This window comes from Xiphophorus couchianus, chromosome 8 (genome assembly GCF_001444195.1).
Source record: "Xiphophorus couchianus chromosome 8, X_couchianus-1.0, whole genome shotgun sequence".
NCBI lineage: Eukaryota > Metazoa > Chordata > Actinopteri > Cyprinodontiformes > Poeciliidae > Xiphophorus > Xiphophorus couchianus.
The window spans coordinates 25,188,748-25,213,716 of NC_040235.1; the positions used below are offsets into that span (position 1 = coordinate 25,188,748).

At 41.0% G+C, this 24,969-nt stretch overlaps 1 protein-coding gene across 7 annotated transcripts in view; it reads right to left on the bottom strand.

Moving 5' to 3' along the window:
• The window catches only part of pitpnm2 (phosphatidylinositol transfer protein, membrane-associated 2), a 75,512-nt gene that overhangs the window by 15,283 nt on the left and 35,260 nt on the right, over window positions 1–24,969 (bottom strand). For 5 of the 7 annotated variants that reach the window (XM_028025191.1, XM_028025188.1, XM_028025187.1 and 2 more), the window contains exons 3-18: window positions 16,414–16,628; window positions 14,774–14,895; window positions 14,152–14,385; window positions 12,619–12,957; window positions 11,618–11,713; window positions 9,498–9,602; window positions 9,333–9,388; window positions 7,950–8,040; window positions 6,730–6,883; window positions 6,443–6,632; window positions 6,232–6,351; window positions 5,096–5,307; window positions 4,833–5,008; window positions 1,642–1,812; window positions 1,404–1,544; window positions 359–523 (exon numbers count right to left, since the gene is read on the bottom strand). In XM_028025191.1, coding sequence (XP_027880992.1) covers window positions 359–523; window positions 1,404–1,544; window positions 1,642–1,812; window positions 4,833–5,008; window positions 5,096–5,307; window positions 6,232–6,351; window positions 6,443–6,632; window positions 6,730–6,883; window positions 7,950–8,040; window positions 9,333–9,388; window positions 9,498–9,602; window positions 11,618–11,713; window positions 12,619–12,957; window positions 14,152–14,385; window positions 14,774–14,895; window positions 16,414–16,628 — 2,587 coding nt within the window. Of the gene's footprint in view, window positions 1–22; window positions 275–358; window positions 524–1,403; window positions 1,545–1,641; window positions 1,813–4,832; window positions 5,009–5,095; window positions 5,308–6,231; window positions 6,352–6,442; window positions 6,633–6,729; window positions 6,884–7,949; window positions 8,041–9,332; window positions 9,389–9,497; window positions 9,603–11,617; window positions 11,714–12,618; window positions 12,958–14,151; window positions 14,386–14,773; window positions 14,896–16,413; window positions 16,629–24,969 lie in introns of all 7 variants that reach the window. The other 2 variants (XM_028025192.1, XM_028025190.1) reach the window with 2 other exon arrangements.

The following is a 24,969-nucleotide window of genomic DNA, read 5'->3' on the forward strand; positions in this document are numbered from 1 at the left end:
TGACTGCCAGCTGCCAGGGTACCTTGCTCTATGTTCTTCAGCAGCCTGGGCGACGGGGGCACCGAGCTGAGGTCTGTGATTTCAGATGTGACATCAGTGAGGTCAGAGGTCATGTCAGAGCTTGGGTCTGAGCTCGGCTCAGACTCCACGCCGTTGGCTCTCGGGAACACCCGGCGGATTTTGTTGTGCAAGCGAATAGTCGCGCTCCGAGAGGCGAGTCTACTGTGCGGCAGCTGCGACAGCAGGCTGGGCCTCTTAGAGTGGCTTTTGTTTGCTGGAGGCGGGGGGACGAATGAACAACAGGGTCAGCGCGTGAACACGTCCCAGGCCAACGCTGCGGTCAGTCCGACGGACTTACTGGTGGCGATGTTGGTGGCTGTGTAGGAGTCGGCCAGGCCTGACACCTGACTGGCCAGGCTGGCCTCGCTGGCCCTGCGGCTGCAGCGGAGGTGGGGGACCCCCGGCGATGTGGAGGTCGGACACAGACCATCAGCATACAGAGGAGACTGAAGAGTGTCAGCTGCTGAGACAGAGAAGAGAGTCATGAGTTTACTGCAAACAATAATGACAATCTTAGTGATTACCAATGTCAACCTCCAATGAGGCAGGCAGTGATAAGGTTTATATTACCAAGTAAAACAATCTGCAGAATGTTTATTTTAAAGGATTATTGAAGATTTTTGACCCTGGGTTCTGTTGAAAGGTTTGTAAGCTTCACCCGCAGTAGATAATCGTCTTTGCATCTTCATGTAAAATAAATCCAAATTACCGTAATTTCCGGACTATAAGCAGCTACTTTTGTCATGTGCTTTGAAAACTGAACCCAAAACCGAAGGAAACACAACGACCACAAGAGGGAGCAGCAGGACAGGAACAAGAGGGAAGTAAAAGCAAGAAAGAAACTCACTAAATGGTAAATGATTTTTAAATAAATATTTCACATGTTGATGGTTAAAGAAAAAAAAATGCGGGCGTGCTGTGGTGGCGTAGGGGATAGCGCGACCCACATTTGGAGGCCTTGAGTCCGTAACGTGGCTGTCGCGGGTTCGATTCCCTGACTTAGCGATATTTGCCGCATGTCTTCCCCCCCTTTCTTTTCCCCTTTCCTGTCAGCCTACTTTCATATAAGGGACACTAGAGCCCACAAAACATCCCCTGGAGGGGAGAAAAAAAAAAAGTCAAAGTCAAACCACTGAGATGGACAAGTTTTAGGACAGTAGAAACTCCCTTGCTCTCTCTCAGGCTGGCTGTTAGCTTCAGGCTAATCAGGCTTTTTATTTTAAATAAACATAACAAGAGAGTTAAACTACAGGTTAACTTTTAAGCAGACGGTTAAAGACGGTTAAATTTCTAAACCAAAACCAGCTGAAAGAGAACAAAGGTCAGCTGGACTGGAAACATACCGTCGCCATGGACCAGAGAGGTCTGAGAGTTCAGGACCGGAACCAGGATGGACGTCTCGCTGGCGGGGCTGTCATGGCAACGCTGGGACGGCCCGCCGCCGGACTCCATCAGCAGCTGTGGGTTACTGTGAACGGTGTCCACTAAAGACCCGGAGACAAGAAAAAGGAACAGGCGACATCTGGTGTTTAAAGGGAACGACAGAGATCGGCGGCAGGACGCGTGTGTCTGCAGTCCAACCTAACAGAGCCGAGTGTCCGTCCCCCAGAGGGAAGCGCTGGTAGCGGGGGATGCTGAAGGGGGGCAGCAGGTGGAACCTCTTGTCCAGGAGCGGCTCCAGGCGGGAGGCGGACGGGTCGGCCGGGTGGAACAGGTTGTAGACCTGCTGACAGGCTGGACGCAGGGCGGACACTGCAGCCGGGCAGAACACAGAACAGGCTGCTGTTTCTTTATTCGGTCTGTAATTTATTTAAGCAATATGTTTACAGAGCATCCCTGCATCTATTTGAGCTTTATTGTTTATGAATGAAAGGGTTGTCAGTTTCATGTCTTAAGTTTACAGAGGAATGTGGAAAAAGGCCAGTAGAGATAAATAAAATAGAAATAATGTGGCATTTTGTTGTTGTTGATTTCTCTCTCTCTTTCCCACTTCTACTCAAAACCAGATTAATCAAAACAAAGGATATTAGAGAAAAGGAAAATAATACTTGTCAAGAAAACTGGTATGGGGTTTGAGATCTATCCAGGTACACGCAGAAAAAGGTGCATGTAGGCCTGAAGGAAATAAAGCAATCTTGTGTTTTGATTTATAATGATTGAGTGTTTTGATAATGATTAAGTTGGACATGTATGAATACAATAGGTAAAATGACTGTGTGTAAGTAATCACTGAATGATTCTGAAGTGTACGAATCATGATCTGTAATGACATAACAACAATGAAATGATTAAGGTTTGATGATTTATAATAAGTGAAAGAGGTGATTAATGCTTATGATTAATGCTTAATGGAAATCAGCACATAGTAAGGGGAAAAAGGAGAAAGGGAACTTATGAGTTCCTGCTGTCGCAAGCAGTTCTGAACAGATGGCCAGACGCACAGGATGGGTGGAGCGGTATGGTTGGCTAAGATCAACACGCTGAGGAAAGGACGGGACTTTCCATCCCAGCCAGCAGACAGGAGGGGCCGACGGGGGTTTCCGTGAAATCAGCAGATGTTCAGGAAACCACGTAAACTAACACTCCCCATACACATACATGGCGGAGAACTGTATAAAAGCAGACGGAAAAGGAGAAGTTCTTGTTCTTTGTCTGCGGCACCGAAGTAGAGCTAACACGAAGAAGCAGATCGAGGAAACAACAGCGGACCACACCCTGGAGCCACGGGAAAAGCTGAAGCTTCGTGCCGCCAAAGGGAGACAAGTTCCAATCGTCCAACCCGGGTTCCTGATTCGATCGTCGGTCTTACCTCAACCCAAACATTGCAACAGACTTGGAGAAAAGACAAAGGTTCCGGAGGGATAAGGAGTTGGGTTTTCAAAAGCAATTGAGCCCTCTCTACTTTGCTTCCATTCTAAAGAGGATTTTTCCACACAAAGGATAAAGACTCAGACCAAGGTTTTCGGACGTTCCTGTTGCTAAAGATCCACCACCAACTGGGTATGAGTTGAACTCGTTTCCTAAAAAGCTATCTCAGAATCTGCGACATAGGTTAGGGAAAAGAGACAGTAGGGTATGATTATACATGTTGATCTTATTACACTGCTCTTGAATTATATACAATTGATTATTGATTTGTATGTCACATATCCCTGCTTAAGCTTGCTTAATAAATTCTTACTCTAAAATTCTAATGAGGTTGGTGGACATTGGAATTAATTGAGTCATTTAATCATTTTTCAGTTCTTTTAATAAAGGTAAAACTAAGGTACATGGTTCTAGTAAAGAGGAGGCTTCATAATTTCCTTTGGCGAGAGTAAAATAATGACCCAGGGACTTACATCCAAGTCACTAAATTTAATCTAGCCGGTTCCAAGAGCAAGTTATATTTTAGAAAGCGAGCTACCGTTAACAGGAGTGGTTATTGGAATTATGCAGCTGTGAGGGCTACTCAGCTGACTGTTCCTTAACTGAAAAGGGTCGTAACTTCTGGATTGGAGGTAGTTAGAGCTAGACGAATCGCTTTCGACACCAGTTTGAATAGATTATCTCCTATAGATCTCATTTAGGGTAATACCCAGGTCTTAGAGATTTTCCGGACCTGTTAGACAGAGAACTGGTCAGTAGTCAGCCCCGGAGGGTTGTGATGAAGTGGGCGGGGCTAGCTATTGCAGGATAACGGACATACTGCATGTTATAAAAAAACTGCCAGGATTAAAAGTAAAACAAAGTATGGCAACTTACATTAATTAATTCCATGTTTTGATTTGACACCACTTGGTTATGATCTGTTTTGTCTTAAATGTATCCATTTTGATGTGTGCCTCCTTTTTCTTCATTTCATTTTTATCATTATTGTTATTGTTGTTATTATTGGTTATTCGTTATTTTATACCTTCTGTTTGTTCATTTGTAATGTTTGTTTTGTACTATTTTATGAATAAAAAATAAAATAAGTTATATATTACTACACCAATGAACGTCAATTTTCACAAATTGTACACAGCTTGTTATTTTTTAATGCACAAATGTGCCTGTTTAAAAGATGATTCTATAGTTTCACTTTTCTTTGGAGTATTTTTGATAACTGCATAGCAGGTTGCAATTTTCCACTTGCTGTTCGGAACATCGTTTTTAATTTTGTTAGTGTCCACTAAAGACACTAAAAAGTAAGTTTTTCATACTTTGTTATCTCTGCGTGAATCTACATGTCTCCATTTCCTGCTGTTAATTAATAATTTCCCCAAATTGATACAATAAAGGCCATTTCATTTCTATTCTATTTTATTCTACTCTAAATGCGTCTGTTGTTGCATATATTATCTTTTCTTGTTTGAAATTTCGTACTTTATTAAACTTACTCCACTTTTTCAAATAGCTGGAGATTTAAATGTCCTGCGTTGATTTCTTTTAATATTCCAAATAATTTTATTTCATTAGAAACTAATGTTCTTCTTTTTTTCTTCTCCCAAACTTCCTCAGTAGAAATAAAGGGGACGTATAAATGTTCTGCTAACTGACTGGAGATCTGTTCAGTCGGCTGCGTGAGAGCATGTCCTCCCATCAAAGCCCCAAAAGGACGGCAGCAGTCAGACCGACGCGAGCTCATCCGTCACGCACTTCATGGCCCTCGGCCTCTTAGAACAGAGACATGACCTCTGACCTCTGACACCGAGCTGCTCCGGAGACGCGGCGAAGCGACACCGAGGCCTTCTCCCTGCCTCAGCCCAGCAGAGAGCACCAAACGTCAGGAACCAATGAGCCTTCCTCACCGTCTAAGGAGGGGACCACGGTCTTCCTCAGCGCCAGCACCAGCCCCAGAGGAGAGCCGAACAGGAAGAAGTCGGTCACCTCGAAGTCGAACTTCCCCAGGGAGCCGCCCTCCAGCATGGTGCTGTTGCTGGAGCGCCGTGACCCGGGCTCCCCGTGGAGAACGCTGGAGTGCAGACTGCTCGGGAGGGAAGCGGCAAAAAGCACAGGTGAGTCGGAGCCGTTCGCGGTGCGTTCGGCGGCCTGTCTCCCCTCTGTGGCTCACCTGGAGAGGAAGGCCTGGTGGTGCTTGATGGTGTCCAGCTCGTAGGTGGAGGAGTCGCTGCGCTTGCGCGGCAGCTGCTTCTTGGGGTCGTCGGGCCCCGAGCTGCGCGGGATGTCGATGTTGCTGCGGCTCAGGTGGCGGCTGCCTTCGAGGGACGGCGACGACGGGGAGATGCTGTTTATGATAATACCGGGAGAGAGAAGTTCTGTGTCCTGAGAACCAAAGACGGAGAACATGTTTTTATATATTCTACTCGTTTGAGTCGTTCATGTCCTGTCAGGTTTTTAAAGCAGAAAGGCTTTACTGCAACCAAAGTATTATGTATTTTCTAGACCCGTAGTGCCATTTTATACCACAATCAAGTAAATGTGTTACCTTTAGTTGTGATAAAAAATGTGGCAAGTATCAAATAAGACTTAAAAGAAATCTGACAATAATTTAACAACCTGACTTTGGGTCTCTGTCTCTTTAAAACCTCCTGCTCTTCCTGAAGCTCCGCCTTCATTAAGTCATCACAACATGGCTCCTCTATTAACCCTTCATCAACGTTTTTACCAGTGTTGTACTGAGAAGTAGCTCCTGTAATGAGCTCAGCAGATGCTCAGTTCCAATACGTCTCTGCTAATTGCTGCTGGCTAGTCTGAAGGAGCCTTACAGAGGGCTGCCTTGTGCTTGGAAGCTTGGAAACTCCTTCTGAGGAGGAGCTGTGCCTCAAAGGTGGAGCTAGGTCCACCCAGAGATTAAAAAACTTTAAATGCATGAAAGAATCAAGTCAACACTCCAGGTCTGTTTTTTGGGGGGAACAACTTTATAATATGATGCAAAGCTTAAAACAGTCAGATTGACATAATTCTGCCCCATAAAAGCAGCATATTTACATTCCAATTAATTCAGACATTCAGATTAATGTGAAATGGTGGACTTCATGGTCTTTGCGTCTCAGCTTCACTACGTTTCAGTGAGAAATGTGACAATTTTCTTTGTGGCAGCTCTAGCTCTAGCTAGCTGAAAGTTTTAGTTTAGTTTTTTAACAACTGATTTCATACACTTTTTAACCAAGCGCACTACTTTAACTGACTGTTCCAACTCAGAGCAGCCAGTCAGATGAGTTATGGTCAGAGAGATCAGAGGTGTACCTGGACACTGATGGTGCTGCCCCGCCTGCTGCTGTTCTGGCTTTCTGAGACTGTCACAGAGCTGCTGCAGAGCGCGTCGAAGCCCAGGATCCCTCCCACACAGTCCCCAATGACGCACACCTGCAAGATGAAGGCGAAGTCGACCGTCACAAATTCACAAAACCGCTTCGTCCGGACACGTTCCTTTCCCCACCATCCCAGTCTGACCAACCTGGCCGCTGAAAGCAGCTCCTTCTGGAGACTTGATGAAGTCACTGTAAACCTGATTGGCTCTGAGGATGACCGTTGCCACGGCGTCCTGGTACTGCGGCGCAGACGTAGCCAGGAGAGGCAGAGCGGCGAGCGGGATGTGGTCCTGACTGCTGGACAGACAGCTCTCATCGTAGCTGTACGGACTCAGACTGCAGGTCGTCGAGGCAGAGCGTGTTAGTCTGGCTTAGCTTAGCTTAGCGGGCTGAGTTTGTTTTACAACCTGTTACTGAAATGTTCGTCACTCACTTGGAGACGAGTGAGAAAGCATCGACGCAAACAGCAGGACAGGGGACCATCCGGACGGTGAGGCGTCCGAGCGCTGCAGGGTAGTGGACCCTCATCACGGTCTCAAAAGCCCCACTGAGAGTGTTCACGTCTCCCTGCTTGCTGTTCTGTTCGCCTGCAGTCAAACAAACAAACAAAAACCAAAGGCATAACTTTCATCAACCTTTCAAAAGTATTTCAGGAAGTCTGATCTCTCCATTCGTAAAGGGGCCGTGTTATGTAAAGTCAACTTTTATGAGCATTAAATCATGTTATAATGTTCTTTCCTCACCAAAAACACCCCTGGAGCGTTGCTTTGATTCTTTCATGCATGTTTGAGAAATCTATTAATCTCCATGGCAACCATTCAGCTGTGAAAAATGCCTGGGTGGACCTAGCCCCGCCTTAGAGGTACAGCTCCTCCTCTGAGCTGCAATTTCTAGGCTTCCGCCTCACAGAGCATCCCTCCCCCCACACACTCCCACTGAGCTCCTTCAGACTAGCCAGCAGCAATCAGCAACCACCTGGTGGAACTGCGCATCTGCTGAGCTCTTTATAGGAGCTTCTTCTCAGTGAAACGCTCATAAAAACTTTGTTAAAGGGTTAATGGAGGAGTCATGTTGTAATGACTTCCTGAAGGCGGAGTTTCAGAAAGAGCAGGAGTTTTTAAAGAGACGGAGGCCCAATTTTAAGGCGTTAAATTACAAAGTCAAATTTCTGTTATGCCATATTTGAAATATATAGGCTGTTTATTACTGAAGGTAACATAGTTACTTGCTAGTGCTATAAAATGGCACCATGTGTCTGTAAAATACATAATACCTCCCCTTTAATTTGAATGATTGTAATTTAATGACTGAAAAAAAAGGTAAAAAGACATTTCTTTCTCAACAGATGAAAAACCTTTCATCAGTCAACTAATTTTACCTTTGTTGTCTTTGTTTTTTGTCAAATTTATCTTAAAACACCTTATCTATGCTTAGAGAAAAACGTTCACTAATTTAATATGTTCACAAAGTTAATCTGAATCAAATCTATATTCCTTTTATTACATCTTCATTGAACTCTTATGACACTTTTCTTTGCTCATCTTAAACTTGAGATGAAGAATGGGTTCAGCTGATCATGAACAAAAATAAAAGTGCTGCATGAAAGGTTTTTGTTTTCTGAAAAATGTTCCAAAGATTAACACACTGTTGTACCAGAGCCGGTGTCCAGTATGTTACCACCATGCAGGACCAGAATGAGGACGTGGATTTTGGACGGCTGGGGACACTGCTGGGACGGACAGTCCTGCAAATAACAGGAAGGGAGACACAGAAGGAAAATACAAGGGCCGGTTAATAGGAAAGTTGGAGCAAATGTTTAAAGAAAAAGCCATAAATCCCTAAAGTGCCCCGGTTTTTATGCTTCATGATAAAATATGAAGCCCAAAGTTGTTGTTTTTTTATTTATATCAAGCTAAAGATTTGGATTTTTTAATTGCATTTCTGTAAGAATAACCAATTTAATAAGGAATCTGAGTTAAGGAAAGGAAACTTCAGGGTCGAACAGAAACATTTGCAAATCTGGGTTAGAAGGTAAAAAAAATCCAAATAAAAGGGACAGAAGGGGAATGGATTTGATCAAAAAAGAGATAAAGAATACCAAGAAGTGAAGGTAAAGACAATAAAATATTTGTGGAGAGAGGATGGGAGGAAAGATGGCTGGAAAAGATTTGGAAGCAAAACCCTGACATTATCTCATGTATGAGTTAGAGTCTTATGAGAAAACAGCAGGAAATAAATTGTAGTTGAATGAAAAAAATGATAGAATTAATTTTCAATAAATTAGAATATTATTTAAGTTAGTTTACTTAACATTGTATAGATTAATAAGAGACTGATATTTAAAGCTTTTGGTGATTCAAAATGAAAACACAGCATTTAAAATTAAAATTGTACATCAGACCAACAAACATTTTAATAGACACGTTGGCTTAATGAAAGGCATGTTTTATCTGCTTAAAGGCTCTTATTTTCAAAATGTACTTTTAATCTGATAATCAAGCCTCAAAAGAAAAAATATTCTAATTTATCTGTAATTAATCCCCTGTCACATCATACATGTATTTGTATTAACACATGCATGTATTAATGTCAAAGTTAAAGCGTAATTTTTGGTTCAAGCAGAGTCAATCATAACTTAGCATTTATTTATTTATCCTAATAATTGTTCAACTTCTTATAAAGTCATCTTAGTTTGTGTTTTGTTGTTGTTTTTTGAGTTCCTGGTATGACTGAAACTTCAATTAAAATATAAAGACTTGGTAAAATGGATACGCGGCCTTTCATGCTCTTCTGGCCACACTCATAAAATCCCAGAATCTATAAATGGACCCAGGCAAAGTGAGGAGCCAGGCATTTCATGTCTAATTATGGGGGAAATACTGTAAACAGAGCTGGAGACGGCAGGGGATGGATAGTCCTTCTACCTACACCAGCATGGTGGGTTAAAGGTTATTTAGCAGATGGGTCACTGCCTATGAGAAATAGATTTTTTTTTTACCCATGGAGTTAAAGTGAGAGTAAGAGTGAAATCTGTACCTCCACCTGGGTGTCCTCAGTGACGCTGTACTCCTCACTCGACTCCTGATACGCTTCTGTTTGAACAGAAATCAACAACTCAGATGTTTATCTTTTTAAAAAAGTGAATTATTTTATCTATGATTCTAATTTTCTTTAAACTGAATATCAAGAATGGTCATCTACGTTGTGCTTCATCCGCTTCTATTGTCTCGATCTTGTCCATGAGGTCATTAGAGCTCCACTTGGTGATTTCCTGGGAGAACATGTCCTCGTTATCCGACAGGTCCTCTGCAAAACGTCCACAAAAACTCACATGTAGCATGAGCCTCTTCTAGAAAACAATATTTTCTACACAGACTGTGGTTTATGGCCCTTTTTGAAATCTTCAAATTCGGTTTCAGTGGCTCAGCACATGCTGTCGGACGAATGGGCTGATTTAGACCAAAGCATTCATGTCAAGTCAAAGAAACTGTCGTCAGGGTTTCTGCAGGTTCCACCAACTCAAGTTTAAGGCCTTTAAACAACCTTTTAAAGAGAATTATAAATGAAATTTAAGATGTGAATTACGAGAGAAATGTACAAAATAAAAATGCATATTCTAAACCGAATTAGTGCTAAGTCTGTCACAATAATCAATAAATCAATTAATTGCATGATAAATTAAAAACAAACTCAATAATTCCGATTAGCGTGATTTATTGATTTTCTCTTTCTACCAAAAACTTGATGATATAAGTCTTCAGTCTGGTGCTTTGGTCTCATCTAGTCCTTTTTTTGAAGGACAATTTTGTTTACAGAAACTTCATAACTCGATTTATTGTTGTTTTGTTTATTTAGTTTGGATATTCAAGATGGCTTCCAGTTCCAGTGTTAAATGTTCATTAGAATTGAATGTTTATTGGTCTTTGAGGATGTGTTCTCGCATTGTTATGCTATTACCATTACAGGACTGGAGAATGGTCTCAAAACAACAATATTATCATTTATCGCAATTACTTCTAGAACAATTTATTGTACAGCAAAATCTACTATCGCCACAGGCCTAGTGCCAAGTTTCTCTCCACAGAATCCACCCAACCTCATATGGATCGGGAGCAAAAGCGAGCCGGTGGCGAAGATGAGCGTTGTCCAGCTACCTGACAATACATTTACACTTTCTCGTGATAAACACACAAAAAAAGCTGGCATTTTAAGTATTTAAATCAAGCTTGCAATTTTTTTTAAAGAAATGTAAGACATTTTAAGGCCTTAACTTTAAATGCACAAATTTAAGGCGTTTTAAGGATGCTAAGAGCTCTGGTTGAGCTCAGAGACGCTTTGTCAAATTTGAGTTAAAAATATTTTACTAGGACAAAACAGACAAAAATATCTGGATATTTAAAGCGAAAAGAGACTTTTTTTATTTCTGAAGAATTACAGTCGAACTTCAGCAAGTTGTGGTTTTTGGTGGCACATTTTTTTATATTTTGTTTCTTATAAAGTGTTCCAAAATGTCTATAATTTTCCTTTCACTGTGTTGTAAAGTTACATCTACCACATAAGATCGAACTGAAATACATTTGCTTTCTGTTGCATCTCAGTTTGATTTGTTAAGGTCCATTTTACAATCCATCCCCCATCTGAGCGCCGCCTGCTTTACCGCAGTTTTCCGCAGCACTTTATTAAGACTGAACATTGAGCGCTGTGCTGTGTGCTTTGGGCACACTGAAAATAAGGTGGTGCTTTAAAAAAAAAAACAGAAAAAAGCTCCTGAGGGCTGCAGCCTGCTTCAGGTGCAGAACTGAAGCAGGCTGCTCAGAACTGGGACCTAATTTGTGGAAACTGAGGAGTAACTTCTGTGAAGGGTAAAATTAGAACTTTACATAATCTGAAACAATGACACGCATTAAAAAGCCCCTCATGTGGAGCAATTTACACCACCAGCAGACAAAGCAGGGAACCTCCACTTCAGTTCTAATCACTGTAATTACTAATGAGTAGCTGAATGTCACCCAAATTTGCTCTAATTATTTTTTTATTTTTCGCTTTTGCTTCCAATTCATTTTAATGGGCTATACCTTTATTAGGCCGGTGACATTTTATATTTGACTTAATTTATGAAAGCATAAATTAAGTCCTTTTCTTTTCTGTCAGGAAATAATAAGATTAGGAATCATCAAACACTTTAAAAACGTCTGAAACCAAAAGGACAGGTTGGTCCTGATTCCAGTGGAGCATGTTTGACAAACTGGATCAGTCTTTTGAGTCCTGAGCTGCTGTTCATAACGTGCTGATTTGGATTTTGGTGTGACGATAATTGTTACCGTGGGCATCAAAGAACTCGTCGTCAGTGCTGTCGTCAGAGTCCCGGGCAATGCTCTGCATCCTCCACTCTGAAATGCTGTGGTGAGACGGACTTGCTGCAAACATAAACAAAACATTTCATTTGGCTCTTTCTAAGCAAATGCCAATAAAAGTTATGTAATTGTTATGGAATGAAATTTGTTCATTATAAGTCAGAGGTACATTTATTCTTTCTGGTCTTATCTGCATATTGTATGCATTGCAGACTTGAACGTTATTGTTAACATTTACCATGTGTTTGCGTTCAGTTTTGGTTAACTATACCTTAATGTCCTGATTTGATTTAGTAGATGTAGTAACCATATGCAACCAGCAGAGGGAGTGTAGCGCTAGAGAGCCATAGCAAAAAGCACTGAAACTTCCTCCTTGGTGAGTGCACGAGGAAACAGTGTGTCAGTGGCTGGGTCATTGAATTATTTCTCAGGTATGAATTCACACATAACTCGCCTGTGCTGTTGTAAGTGGGTTTACTAACCATTGGAAAGCTTGTGAAAGCCTTTTGTTACCGTCTACATTTACATATTTTGTTGTTCGGAGAAAAGGTTTAGCCTCAGTTTGCTGGCAGCCCCCAGCGGACAATGCTAACCCATGTGTGAATGTAGCATTATACTGCGTATTCCAGCTGTAGACAGCCCTTACACACAAGATCTGGTTTATCTGTTATTTGTTACCGTCATAGTTATGTACTACGTTAATTCTTAAGAAAACTATACTGTTGTTTCAAGTTGGGAATCATCGTCTCTGCAAGTAAGTTATAATAACTCTGTTGATGCACCCTGTAGCAGAGGTAAGAACGTGTTTAGGCAATTATTTCCCTTTTCAAGGCTTTTACATAATTCATATCCTGTTAAATTATAATGAAAACCGAAACAAGGATATCAGTAAAACACTTTAATGTAGTAAAAAGTTGAATTACTTTGTGTAATAAATTCATAATAGAAAGCCAAGGAGCTCCACTAACTTCCTCTCTTTGATGACCTGTTGGATGATCTGGAAGAGGTGGACCACTGCTTGGTGAGCTCCCCTCGCGTCTCTAGAGAATCTCCAAGCTTTCCTTGACTTCCCTCGACCTCTGCAGCTGACCCCGGGCTCTCTCCCGCCTGTTCCTGATCTTGGCTAACAGAGGAGCCATTGGTCTCTGCTTCCCCTTCCTCATTCAGGCTGTACTGCGCCATCTTCTTGGCTAAAGCTAACTGGGTTTCCAGCTCCAGCTGCCTGATGTCCTCGATGGTGAGACCGTACCACTCATCCTGCCAGCACCACGCCTGCCGGTGGGCTCGGACCATCACTTTGCGGAGACCTGAAATAGTCATTAGTCATATATGTTGGAAAGGAAATCACTTATTTTGGCCAACACTTCTGGTTTTGGAGGTGAGACATAATGCAGCTTACACTTTACTGGAATTCACAGATTATTTTAAAGAACATCCTACTTTACTATCCCAGAACTTAGAGTTGCTTTTCCAATAACTTATTTTCCAGAATTTACTTGGTATTTTCCAAGAATGTAAATTAGTTTCCTTGACTTATGGTTGCTATCTAGCACCTCTATGATACGTTCCTAGAAATTTGAAAATAGTTTATTTAAAAGTACAGTTTCTGCCCCAAATTGCACAGGGAACTTTCCAGAACTTACATGGTACATTACCAGAACCCAAAGTTGAGTTTATCTAACCTAAAGTTTACTTTCTAGAATTTATCTGGTACTTTCAAAGAACTTTGAGACAGATTCTTCAAAAATACAGATTACTTTTACAAATGTAGAGGTTACTTTTCAGAACTTGCATGGTACCTTCCTCGAATCCAAAAGTTTGTTTCTTTAGCTTAAAGATTACTTGCTTACTTTAGAATTGATATGGCACTTTCCTAGAACTTCAAGATTAGTTTCTTCAAAATGTAATTTTCCCCCCCAAAAATACTTTCCAAAACTTGTCTGGTATTTTCCTAAAACCCAAAGGTGAGTTTATTTAACCAGAATTTACTTCCCTAGAACTTTAAGATAAGATTAATTGACGAATTGGACACTGACCATATGTTTTGGACAGGTTAGTGTCCAAAACATATGGATCACTTATAGATCAGCTTGTGGAAATCAATAGTTATTTTCCAGAACTTACTATCTTCAGCTGAGAGGTTATTTATTTTGAACGTAAAGATGATTTTCCAGAGGGTGCTCACTGTTAGCTGAGCACTTACAAGGTTGTTCATGGCTATTAGAAGTGTATACGCTTTGAATAATAAGCCCACATATCTTATCTTTCTTTTTTTTACACTCAGCCTCCATCAGTTTTAAGTTTTTTCAGTATTAAAATTACTTTTTTTTTAATTACTTTTTCTGCTCATGTAATCCATGTGTTGAGTATGAATTTACAGCAAAAATATCAAATGATTCCAGAGATTTAGTGATGTTTTACATTATGTCACAGTGATCTTTGTTTGTATCTTGCATTAGAGTTAAGGATAAACACTCTGACACCAGAACCTAAATACTTACCTACGTCGTGTATGAAGCGCTCGATCTTGGACTGCATGCCCCAGTATCTGAACTCCACCTTGCAGAGCTTGTAGGCGCACATGACGACGGTCTGACCAGGGTTGTGGTTGATCTCCTCGATCCAGTCCTCTGACAGCGGGCCCCGTCTGGTTTTGATTGACTGGTACAGCTTGGGGTCTTCTTCCACCAGGTATTCGTGGGGAGGGATGTAGTCCTTGACGATGTCTATAGGGTCTTGATTGCGATAAAACACAATGGATTGTTGGACCGAGGCAGATCCGAACTGCAGACATAACCAGAACCAATAACGAGCTGCCAGAAGAAAAATGTGTGATTTTCTGTCTCTTATGTAATCAGGCCCTGCAGAAAGTTGTCAGCAGCAGACTCAACATTTCTTCTGCTCCCCAGTGAATTTTAGTATGCAGAGCCTCAACCCCAGCTCTTACACTCCTCAACCTGCCTGCCCCTGTATTACAGCATGCCACAGCTTCCACTGCAAATATCGCCGTGCCAATTTGGTTCCTGTTTATTAAGGGGATGACAATCACACAGAAGATCCCAAAGGAACAATTCAAGAGTAATGACCTGGAGAACAAGCGTTTAGATAGATAAATAAACTCACCGACAGTCCTCTGTCTCTTTTCAGCGGAGGATAGATTGAAGACATCTGCTTGATTTCCAGTGTCTGGTTTGTAATACGTCTCGATGTCTATGGAGAATTTCTCAACAAATGGACAAGTATACCTAGAAATCAAGAGGAGGGGTCTATTAGGACGGAAACCAAATCCCAAACATACACAATCTGTCAAATATGTAAATAACTAAACTTTCTCTATCTGTTATTTTTATGAGTGACTATCCAACACATTCTCACTTCCGACTCGTCATATATTGACACTCTGGAACTCAGCGTCACATGTTGACGCATCGGTTACCCCCCTTTGCGTCAATAATTGACGAGAAGGGTTCTCTCATTGAATGCTGTACCGCTCCCTAAGCATCCAAAACCGACGATCTGGTTAGGGTTGGGGTAAGGGTTACGGTTAGGCTTAGGGTTCACCCCCTCGCGTCAACATGTCACGCTGAGGGAACCTGCAAAAGCGTCAATATATGACGAGTTGGGAGTGAGAATGGGTTGGACTATCCTGACGTTTGTTGCTTGAACCAAATAAACGTTATTCTTTCTTCCATCGTTTTCTGAAAAAAGTTCCGAAATGCTTGTAGTGAGACAAAGACATATCAAGTAGGCCTTCATGAATCTGGGAGTTTTCAAATACTGCAAATTGCGACGCCACACATTCATATTTACTCGATTGAAACGTAGAAAGTTAAGTCCAAATTGCAAGATTTGTTTTCTTGCCCACAGTTTCCTTAGATAGCACTACGGCCAGGACTTTAAAATATTAATTTTGATTAATTACGTAGATTTAATGAGTTCAAAATTGTAATACATTTATTAACATTTTTATTAGAATAAAATAGTCCTGAGTCGGAGCTTTCGTATTTACGTATATCTAGTACGCCGGTAAATCTGACACACAGGCGACATCTGCAAACCGCAACAATGGCTCACTGGGGATTAATTTTTGTTTCAAAAAACAAAGTGTCTGATGGGATCCTGGAAAAGACTATTGTTGTGTTCTAACTTGTGCTAAAAGGAGTTAGCGTGTTAGAGAACCTATTCAAGCTTGAAGTAGCATCTCAATGCTAAACATGATGCATCCCCAACGCTAATGTTATCATCCACAGTCCACATTTCTAAAGAAGGATTTTTTTTTCAAGGAAGTTCCTGAAACACTGGAAAACTGAATACAGATGAATATGATCCATCAAAGTGGAAGTTACTGAAGAAGTCAGCGCCGTTTGTTTCACTAGTGGATGGGAGTCAGGTTTCAAATAAGCCATCTGAAACGCTCTCTGGTTAGTGTCTCTCCTCCTCCCCCAAGTTAAGAACTTGAGGTGAAGTCTCAGAAATGCTCTAGAAAATGGAAATTTCAAAAGTTGAACATGCTAACCAGTTGTTGAAACTGAGAACATTTCCAAAAGTTAAAAAAAAAAAATTGTTTTGAAATTTCCAAGTTTTTCCTAGAAAATTTCTGATATTAATCTCAAAATGTATGTATTTTTTTGATAAAAAATTTAATGCCATTTTTTTTATATCTACAATAGCCTTAATTTGCTGTCGCACTGTGGTGTTAGCATGCATTATGTCAGCATGTATGTGTGATGGCGTCGCGCTGCCTTTGCGCGGCGTTTCCTCACCGGGTTCGCGTATATGGGTAAGCATTCCAGGACTCCTCCTCCACACGAAGGGCGGCTTGAGGGAGGATGGCACAGAACCAGGACGGGATGTGTTTGCCGATGTGATAGACCTTGTGAGTGTACTGACCCGACCCTCCCGGGCCGTCCTCGTAAGGCTTGTTCTCCAGGATCTCCACGCCGCTGCCCTCACCGCAGCTCTCCTCTCTGCTCTTCTTCTGCAAGGCGGCAGGACGATGACAGTACAGGAGGAGAGACATGTTCAGATTCATCAAAGAGGAAAAAAGAAATGAAAATGAATTAAAAACTCTGCCTTGTTCACAGTGTTATTGAAAGCTTCTGGGAAGTCTTAATAGAGTTGCAAACGTATTCACACCACTTGTTCTTAAAAGGGGACAGTGGCTGAGGAAGATCGGTGGACTCAAAAATACTTTATTGTTCCCAAAGGGAAATTAAATGCAAGTCATATTAATTCAAGAAAAATCATTTCAGCTGCACAGCATCCTAAACAAGAAGCAATGATTGTGCCCAAAAAGCCATTTTTCCCTAGAAAGACAAGAATTAAAGTTTGGAGAGAAAAAAAAGAGAAAATCTCAATGACACTAACAGAGCTACTCCGATGTGCTGCCACCCTAAGCGGTGCAATTATAGAATTGCAATAATAGGATAAGATCGGTTTCACGTGTAACTATCGGCCGATTGACAGACACCCAAAATTAAGGAAATGGGAGTCGATTTATCGGCGCACCCCTGCTACTTTTAATAACTGCACAGCATTTTTTTCCTTGTGCTATAAATTAGACCTATTTTTAATTTCTGTTTTTATGTGCTATACACCAGATTTTTTTCCCCCACTGGCGGACAATAAAGGATATTTACAGGCGTGCACTCGCCTACAAATATTGCAGATTACCGATATTTAAAAAGATCAGATTTTGGCCAGTACCAATTTTTTTGTCTGAAATGTCACTAAATATAGCAAGAAAGTTGCTGATTCGGTAACAGTGAGGTGACTATTGTTAATAGCAAACATGCAGACATGACCTGGCGGCCTCTCACAGCAGAGCAAAAGAGAACAGTGTCTGATTTTTAGTCCTTTGCTAAGGTAGATAAGCTCGAAGGATAATATCGACTTCATATGCAAGTATCGGCCGATCACCAATCTCCCAAAATTCAGGAGGACATTCCTATTTCTATTCTATTACTTTTTTTAATTTTCCTTTTACTCTCTCACTCCTCCCAGTAATTGATTTGCTATGGTGAAATACAAAGTGACTGAGGTGGTTACATTGACTGACTAGGACAGCTTTCCCAATGGGATGAAAAGTTCTGTTGCGAAACATCAGAAAAAATGCCAGCATGAGAGAAACCGGAGATTTAAAAGCAACCTCTATCTCAAGCGGAGCCGGTCCTGGCCTCATCAATCATCGTGTGCTGTACTCTCAATTCTCTGATCTTTCTCTTTAATGCCTGGCTAAATCCCTGCGGCCCTTGCAAAGCAATCCTGTCCCTCAGCTGGAACTTGTCCTACCAGGTCATCACATCTTGTAGCTGGGTGGATGACACAGCAACCAAGCAAAGACACAAGACGCACAGAAAGAAACAAAAAAAAAAGCTGCTATCAGGAGATAAGACAGCTTTCCTTTGAATTCCTGCAGCCATAGTCCAGCTCTGACTCCGAAAAAGTTGTCGCCCGTTTATCTCAGAGGAACAATCGCAGCTGCCTATCAGTCTGGGAAGGGTTATCAGGCCATTATCAGTCAATTTAAAGTCTGCAGGAAGAAAGACTAATCAAACTGGAGAGTGTTTAAGATGGCTGTCAATCTTCAAAGATGTGCAGAGAGCAGCAAGTTCGCCCCAGGGCCACACCATGCAAACGTCAGAGAAATAGAAAAATGCTCCACCACACATCCTACAGGCAGCAGGATTAGAACAAGACTGAATAAATGAGACTTGTTAGGAATGGGAAGGCCTCTTCCTTCAAAAAAGATTATGGCAGTGTTATTTAAGTTGCATCCAACAACAATGTTGAGATGTTTGACCACAACAGCATACCAGCACAAACACTTCAACCCGACTCTGGAGTTCAGAGGTCGGGTGGCTGATCCTGAGGGTCTGTAGTGATTGAACTAACCTTGAATTTCTCTGATAATCAAAGTACTCTGGAGTGAAACGTCATCCTGTCTGTCTAAATTGCAACCTGTAACAGGACAATGTACACCAGAAGGGATTCAAAAATAAAAATAAAACAAGGGTTCTGAATGGTCAAGATGAAGTCAATATTTCTGTCAACCAAAGAGGAATAGAGAAAAAGAAAAAAAATCCATGTGCATCTCAGAGTCAGTGTAGTGTTTCATCAGGCTAAACAGAGGAGACGTTGGAATGATGTAGGGTGTTTCAACACATCATAGTCCAGTAGACTCGGCTCGGTTGGGGACCAAAGCTGTAACATTTGTTCCATTTTCAGGTGGTCCGGTTTGCTTTCACACTGCAGAGCATCAAGTAATACAAACCCTTTGAAAAACCTGCTGACCCTCCTCGTCTGCTGCATCGAGAACTACTGACGGAAACTAAACGAAAACCTCTGAAGAAGGCACCGAGCGCAACTTCTTCACAAAATGTCAACAAAAATAGAATGGTGCCAGATTTCAGTGGCTGTAGGATTTCTCTTTTGTCTTTGTTAAAACACCTTGAGCCATTTCTCCAGCTAGTGCAAGGCTTGCGAGTTTGTTTTGGTTGTATGGTTTGGCTGTAGGATGCTCTGCGCTATAGTCCACTTTGTGCTTTTGGAGAGGTATCCAGTCCGGTTGCTTCCAGATGCGCATATGAACCGCAGCAGAATTCACTTCAACCGAACCAGTACCTGGGTTTGTAGGCAGACCGGAGTTTGCGCGGCATCAGAGTTCGAAGACTGGACTTTCTACACAAACATACTACAGTTTGATTAAAGCAGACTAAACAGAAGTGGGTTTTAATCCACATTTACATGCAACTCGGTTAGAAGAGAGCAACTGGAACTCCTGACTCCAACTCACCACCTAAAGTTTCCGATGCCCGTCGCAACCACAGAGAAAGACGAGATTTCTAAACGTAGATCTAGACATACCAATGCCTCCTGGACATTCTACCTGCATCAGGTAGAACTACCTACTTGTATGTTCCTCTGGTCAGCAGAGGAAAACCCTTCATGCGGTGAGAGGAAATGAACCAAACGAATGGTTTGATTATAATAATCAAACCACCATTAAACAATCAAAATAGTTTAAAAACCATGTCTGATTGGTGAACATACACTGCAGGTAGGTAGTATGAAACTAAAAGTATAACCAAACAAATGAATTCTTTTATATTTTGATTCCAGAAAGAAAAAAATATCACAGTTAATAATGTAACAGTGTCTGTATTAACTGATCTTACTGTAACAGTGAAACGTCCAAAAGCCGAATCTCATCCCTGACTTTAAGTAACATATTTGATACATTGATGTGTTGTTGTCTTACTTTAAATCAAGCAGTGAACATTAATACCTTTCATTTGCTCTGCCCCAAAACAATCCGATGCCTGAACAGAATTTAATTATCACAGATAAGTTTAGAAGAGAGACGTCCAATCACTGGTTTCCTTTTGGCTCACCGTGCCACTTCCTTCCAACGAGGGGCAGCAGATGGTTTGAGCCCCAGATCCTGTAAGACTCGCTTTTGCCTTAGGCTGGCAGCTCTGCAGAGGGAGTCTGGGATTACATCATCAGTTTATGCACAAGCTTCATCTCCTTAAGAGGCTGTCAGACTGTTACCATCTGGGTTTCGTGCATGTGCATGGCTCGCTCTGTTGCGGGAGACAAACTTTCTACTTTCACTGTCGCGGTTGAGATTTTATTTCAAGACTGCTGGTGTGCATCACTGGGAGTTTATTTTAGTAAAAGTCTCAGCAGTCCAGGCTTTTATTGAGTGACTGAGCTATATGTTTCCAATCTACCGACTGACCAAGAAAGCTTCAACTGTGAAATATCAAATATCTTCCAGGACATCACTTTAAACCAATCTGCTGAGCGCTTTCACCCGGGAGGCCTTAACGTAACAATATGTAACTTTTATACAAAAAAAGTTGTTTTTTACATATTTGTTAAAATCATCATTACATTGTGACAGTAAAACAGATAATCTGTAAAATAAATAAAGCTCCTCTGCCTTTTCCCAGTGGTCACTACAGAAATAGCCAGTTCAGACAGAAACAACCAATCAGAGCCAGGAGGAGGGTCTTAGCGCTGTCAATCACTCTCCTGCTAAGCTACAGCTGGTTCACCACAACATAGCCTGCCACGAATGCTAATGCTAATTAGCATGGCCACAGATGATGTTGGATAAATGGTTTTCCTGGAACAGTGAATTGTTTCTCCGCCATCAGCACATTGAGCAGCAGGCGAATACAAAAGGATGATTGACAGCACTAAGACCAGAATGTTCTTTATATTTATACTCCCTTGTAAAGGTGTGGAAAAGCTATAAAATAAATGAATCCCTTACTAAGACAGTATAATAAGCGCAAACTGATTTTTTTATTCGTCACTTCAACTTGAGTTAATTTATTTTGCATTTTTAACATAATCATTGCAGATATTGGAAGCCCTTAAAAACACATGAGATTTGAGTTTATTTTTAATGATTTCTTTAGGCCCAGTGTATTATAGGCCTGGCGGCCCGCCATGCTTTATTAGCCCCACCGCCAGGCTAAACCTTTCTTGTTTATGTTTTTAGGAAAATAATAGTAAGAAAAAAAAGAACCTTTTTTTTGTTTAAAGCTGGATTGCTCTGTTGCTCTGAGCGTTTAACTGGCGGAGCAGATTTATTCCTAAAAGATAAGTTTATAGAAGATAGGTTTATAGTTTATGCATTTAAAGCCGGATCAATCACACCGCTGGAGCCTCTGCGCGTTGCCTCGTGCGCTGCAGCAGCTGGATGTCTTAAATTTACCTCCTTTCATTCAAACTGGACACAGGTTGACCTGTATGGATATTTACATCAACCCCCTGTGAGGAATTGTGTTTCTTTCCAGAGTTTTTGATCAAGGTAGGAGTTTAAACCCCATTGCGTTAAATCTGGTTGCGCAGCTCAACGTGAATGGCAGGAATAACTTGTAGTGGCTTTCAGAGGTGCGTTGAGCGAGTGGTGAGAATGATTTATATTTGTGGACAAAGAATTTTGTGCAGCTTTTCCATCTCCACATGCTGCCCAGCGCCCGGCTCTGTGTGCGCTGATAAGGTTTATGTATTTGGTCCCGGTTGGTCGGTGCGTTAGTGGTTAACGAACCAGCGCTAACCTCTTCATGCAGGTTCAGCTCGGTGAGGAGCTTTTGTGCTGGCCTCGCAGTCAGGCTTCACGCTGGTTTTATATTATTTTATTATTAGTTTTAGTACATTTTCTTCCGGTTACACGATGCACCAAACCATATCAAATGCTTTGTCCACTTAGTCAGACAGAGTTAATGTGTGCAGCCGCGTGGAGATCTGAGAAACTCGTCCCACAATCATGCAGGGCCGGTACGAGGCTGCATGAGACCTTGAGCAGAATTTGACTTAGGGGCCCCTTTTGTTACTAAAACCATCAGCAACTCTAACAGCTTCTGTGTTAGATTTAATCTGGGAGAAGGGAGTAGTTTAATTGGCCAACCCAAAAAGCAATAAGTTATAATTGCAGTTTACTAATTTCTATTTGAGAACAAACGGAGCTCAAACTCAAAGATTAAACTCACAGCATCAGATTGTTGCTATGGTAACAAAATTTAACTATGAATATTGTTCTTTGAGCTTTTACAAAGTAAACTTGCCAGCCCCTTAAAATCTTACATATACAGTAAATGTTAAACAATTTAAAATTGTTTAATTTATGTATGCTGAAACCATTAAATCAAATTTAGCAGCATTGATCATCTCAATAGATAAATGTTACATCTATGTATCTGTAGTCTATGTTAAAATATTAGCATTTATAGGGCCCTGAAGGCCTGGGGGCCTCATGGAGCCGCTGACTTAATTTGGATTGAACAGAAATGTAAATACTGGATATTCATTTTGATTGTGTTTTTTGATTTGTTGTTTTTAAGACTAGTTGTGGGTTTAAATATATTTTCACTGGCAATGTCTTCCCGTAACATATAATTACCCAGTAATATTTTTACTTTTCCTGTCTACTTAACATCTTCTAACACAAAAACACGGTGGAGAGCCTCGGCGCCCCAACCACCGGGCTTAGCGAGTTTTCTGGGGGAAACCCTGGGCTCCAGTGGCCTTTATTGAACAGTGAATAGATAGAAAAGAAATGGACCAAAAAGGATGGAAACCTTCTTAGATTGTATGACATCATGACATTTTTAATATATGCAAAATCTAACTAAGTTTAGCTTCACTCAATTAGTACAGTTAAAATAGTTGGTCATAGCAGGACAATGATAAAAAGTAATGACAAATAAACAAAGAAATAGTTCTGCACAACTAGACACAAAATGAGCCAGAAATCATGACGGATTCTAGTTTTAATGAGTAAAACAGTCCAAAACGTTGAGGCTGTTGAATCAGGAGGTAGAAGATACTTTGTTTCCTCCAGATGATTGAGAAGTTATTTTATTGCATCTGTAGTAATGTTCGTCGCAACAGGACCAGGAATAACTCTAGGCGAACACAAATCATCGTGGTCATTATTAACAGCCAGAGTGGGGTGTTCGGGGTCAAGAACGAGAGATTAGATTGAATATGGAGCTCGCTCTCCAGAAGACTTTAGGGAAGCGATGCAGTAATGAAGGTCAGTGGAGGTCAACAGCTGGAAAATTGCTGTAATCTAACAGGTAATGTAATTCAGGTGAGGAGCCAAGGGGCTCAAATTATCCCCCTGAGACTGTGGTGCGTGAGCGCCGATGATCGGAGCATAGAGCTGAACAGATACAGCCCATTTATCAAAAAACGATCGGACCGTCACACTGATCATAGAGACACAACGACCATCAGTTTACACAAACAACACTACCTGCTGCAGCAACAGGAAGAGAAACACACCGGTTGAAGCAGACTCCAGGAGGACTAAAACAATGAATCAGCTTATTGAGATAATCTTCAATTAAATTAGTAATCAATTAATAGTTAACAGACTCAGAAAAAGGCAGCATGCTGAAAGAGCAACACGCTTAAAGCGGGAATTAAGGTAAAACTGTAAAAAATATGAGTACATTTTGCTTTTAAGGTACATAAAAAACCTTCTTTGTCTGTAAATGTGCTCCAATCAGGAGTGGTTGAAATTCTGTAAAAAAAAACAAACAAAACCTCTTACTAAGCACCTTTTGCTATCCATTTATTAATAATTTATGTTAATGTCGCAATAATAAATTGATCAATTAATCGCATGACAGATTGAAATAAGCTCAATTTTTAGTATTATTTTTTTATAGAGCAACTTTGTGTCCAGAGACTTCATAACACACTTTATTTATGGTTCCAGTTAATTGTGATTTTTATTTCCTGTCATGTTTTTATTAACTTTGAGCGAGAAATTATTATAATTAACAGAAAAAAGGTCTTTTAAGTGTCCATCTGGGTGTAATTAATCTGCACAACGTGTTTCACTTAATGATGAAGTTCCTAAAACAACTTTTAAGAATATTCTCATTTATTGAATGGGTGTGTGGAAGTTTGTGGTTGTAATGTGTGAAAATTTTAAAAAAATGTTTGAGAGTTTTAAATAAAATACTTTCTAATATAGCTATAGATATAATATAAAAGATATGAGAACTGATTCATCGCTCCCAGAGCGCGGTCTGTTGACCATGAGTGGCGAATTGTGACATGCGACTTTCCCGAGGATCTCGTTTCGGCCGGGCCGAGTCCATCCTGAATAATTCATGTGACAGAACAAGCCCAACATAAACCAGAGGTAAACCTGGATTAATACATAATCCTGGAGAAAACCCTGGGGGTCCACCTGCTCTGCCCCGGCGGTGATGCATTTTCACGAGGGCACGCGAGCGGTCGCCATAACAACGACACCCTGAGGACAAACAGAGTGGAAGGATGGACTTCGTGTTAGAAGTCTTGCTTGTTGATTGGCTCATTTTCTTCTGAACAGAAAACTCTGGCCAATAAACACAGCTGCGTCATAAAGAAATATCAATGATAGAAAGGAATTCATGTCACCTGTTTTCGATTTTAGGTTCTAGGCTTTAAAGATGCACAGATCCAATATTAATATCGGTATCGGTCTCGATATTGAAAACATTTCTAGATGGGTAACAGGGACAATGTGCCTGATCCATAAGTACAGATCTATTCAGTCTAATTCTAGGTTTTGTGCTCCGAGGGACGTCATGCATTATTGTTTATTCTACATTATAATTACACATTTTAAACCATTTTAACAAAGGTTTGCTGTAGTTTATTTACACAATGATTATTTTTACATTTTTGCATTGTTCTTGTCAGTTTCAGTTTATTATTTTTGGCTGTTAAACCCCTACTGACTGAACAAATTAAAGTTTTTTTTTTACGTGCTTGTCCAAGATTGTGAAGCTGCTGGTGTG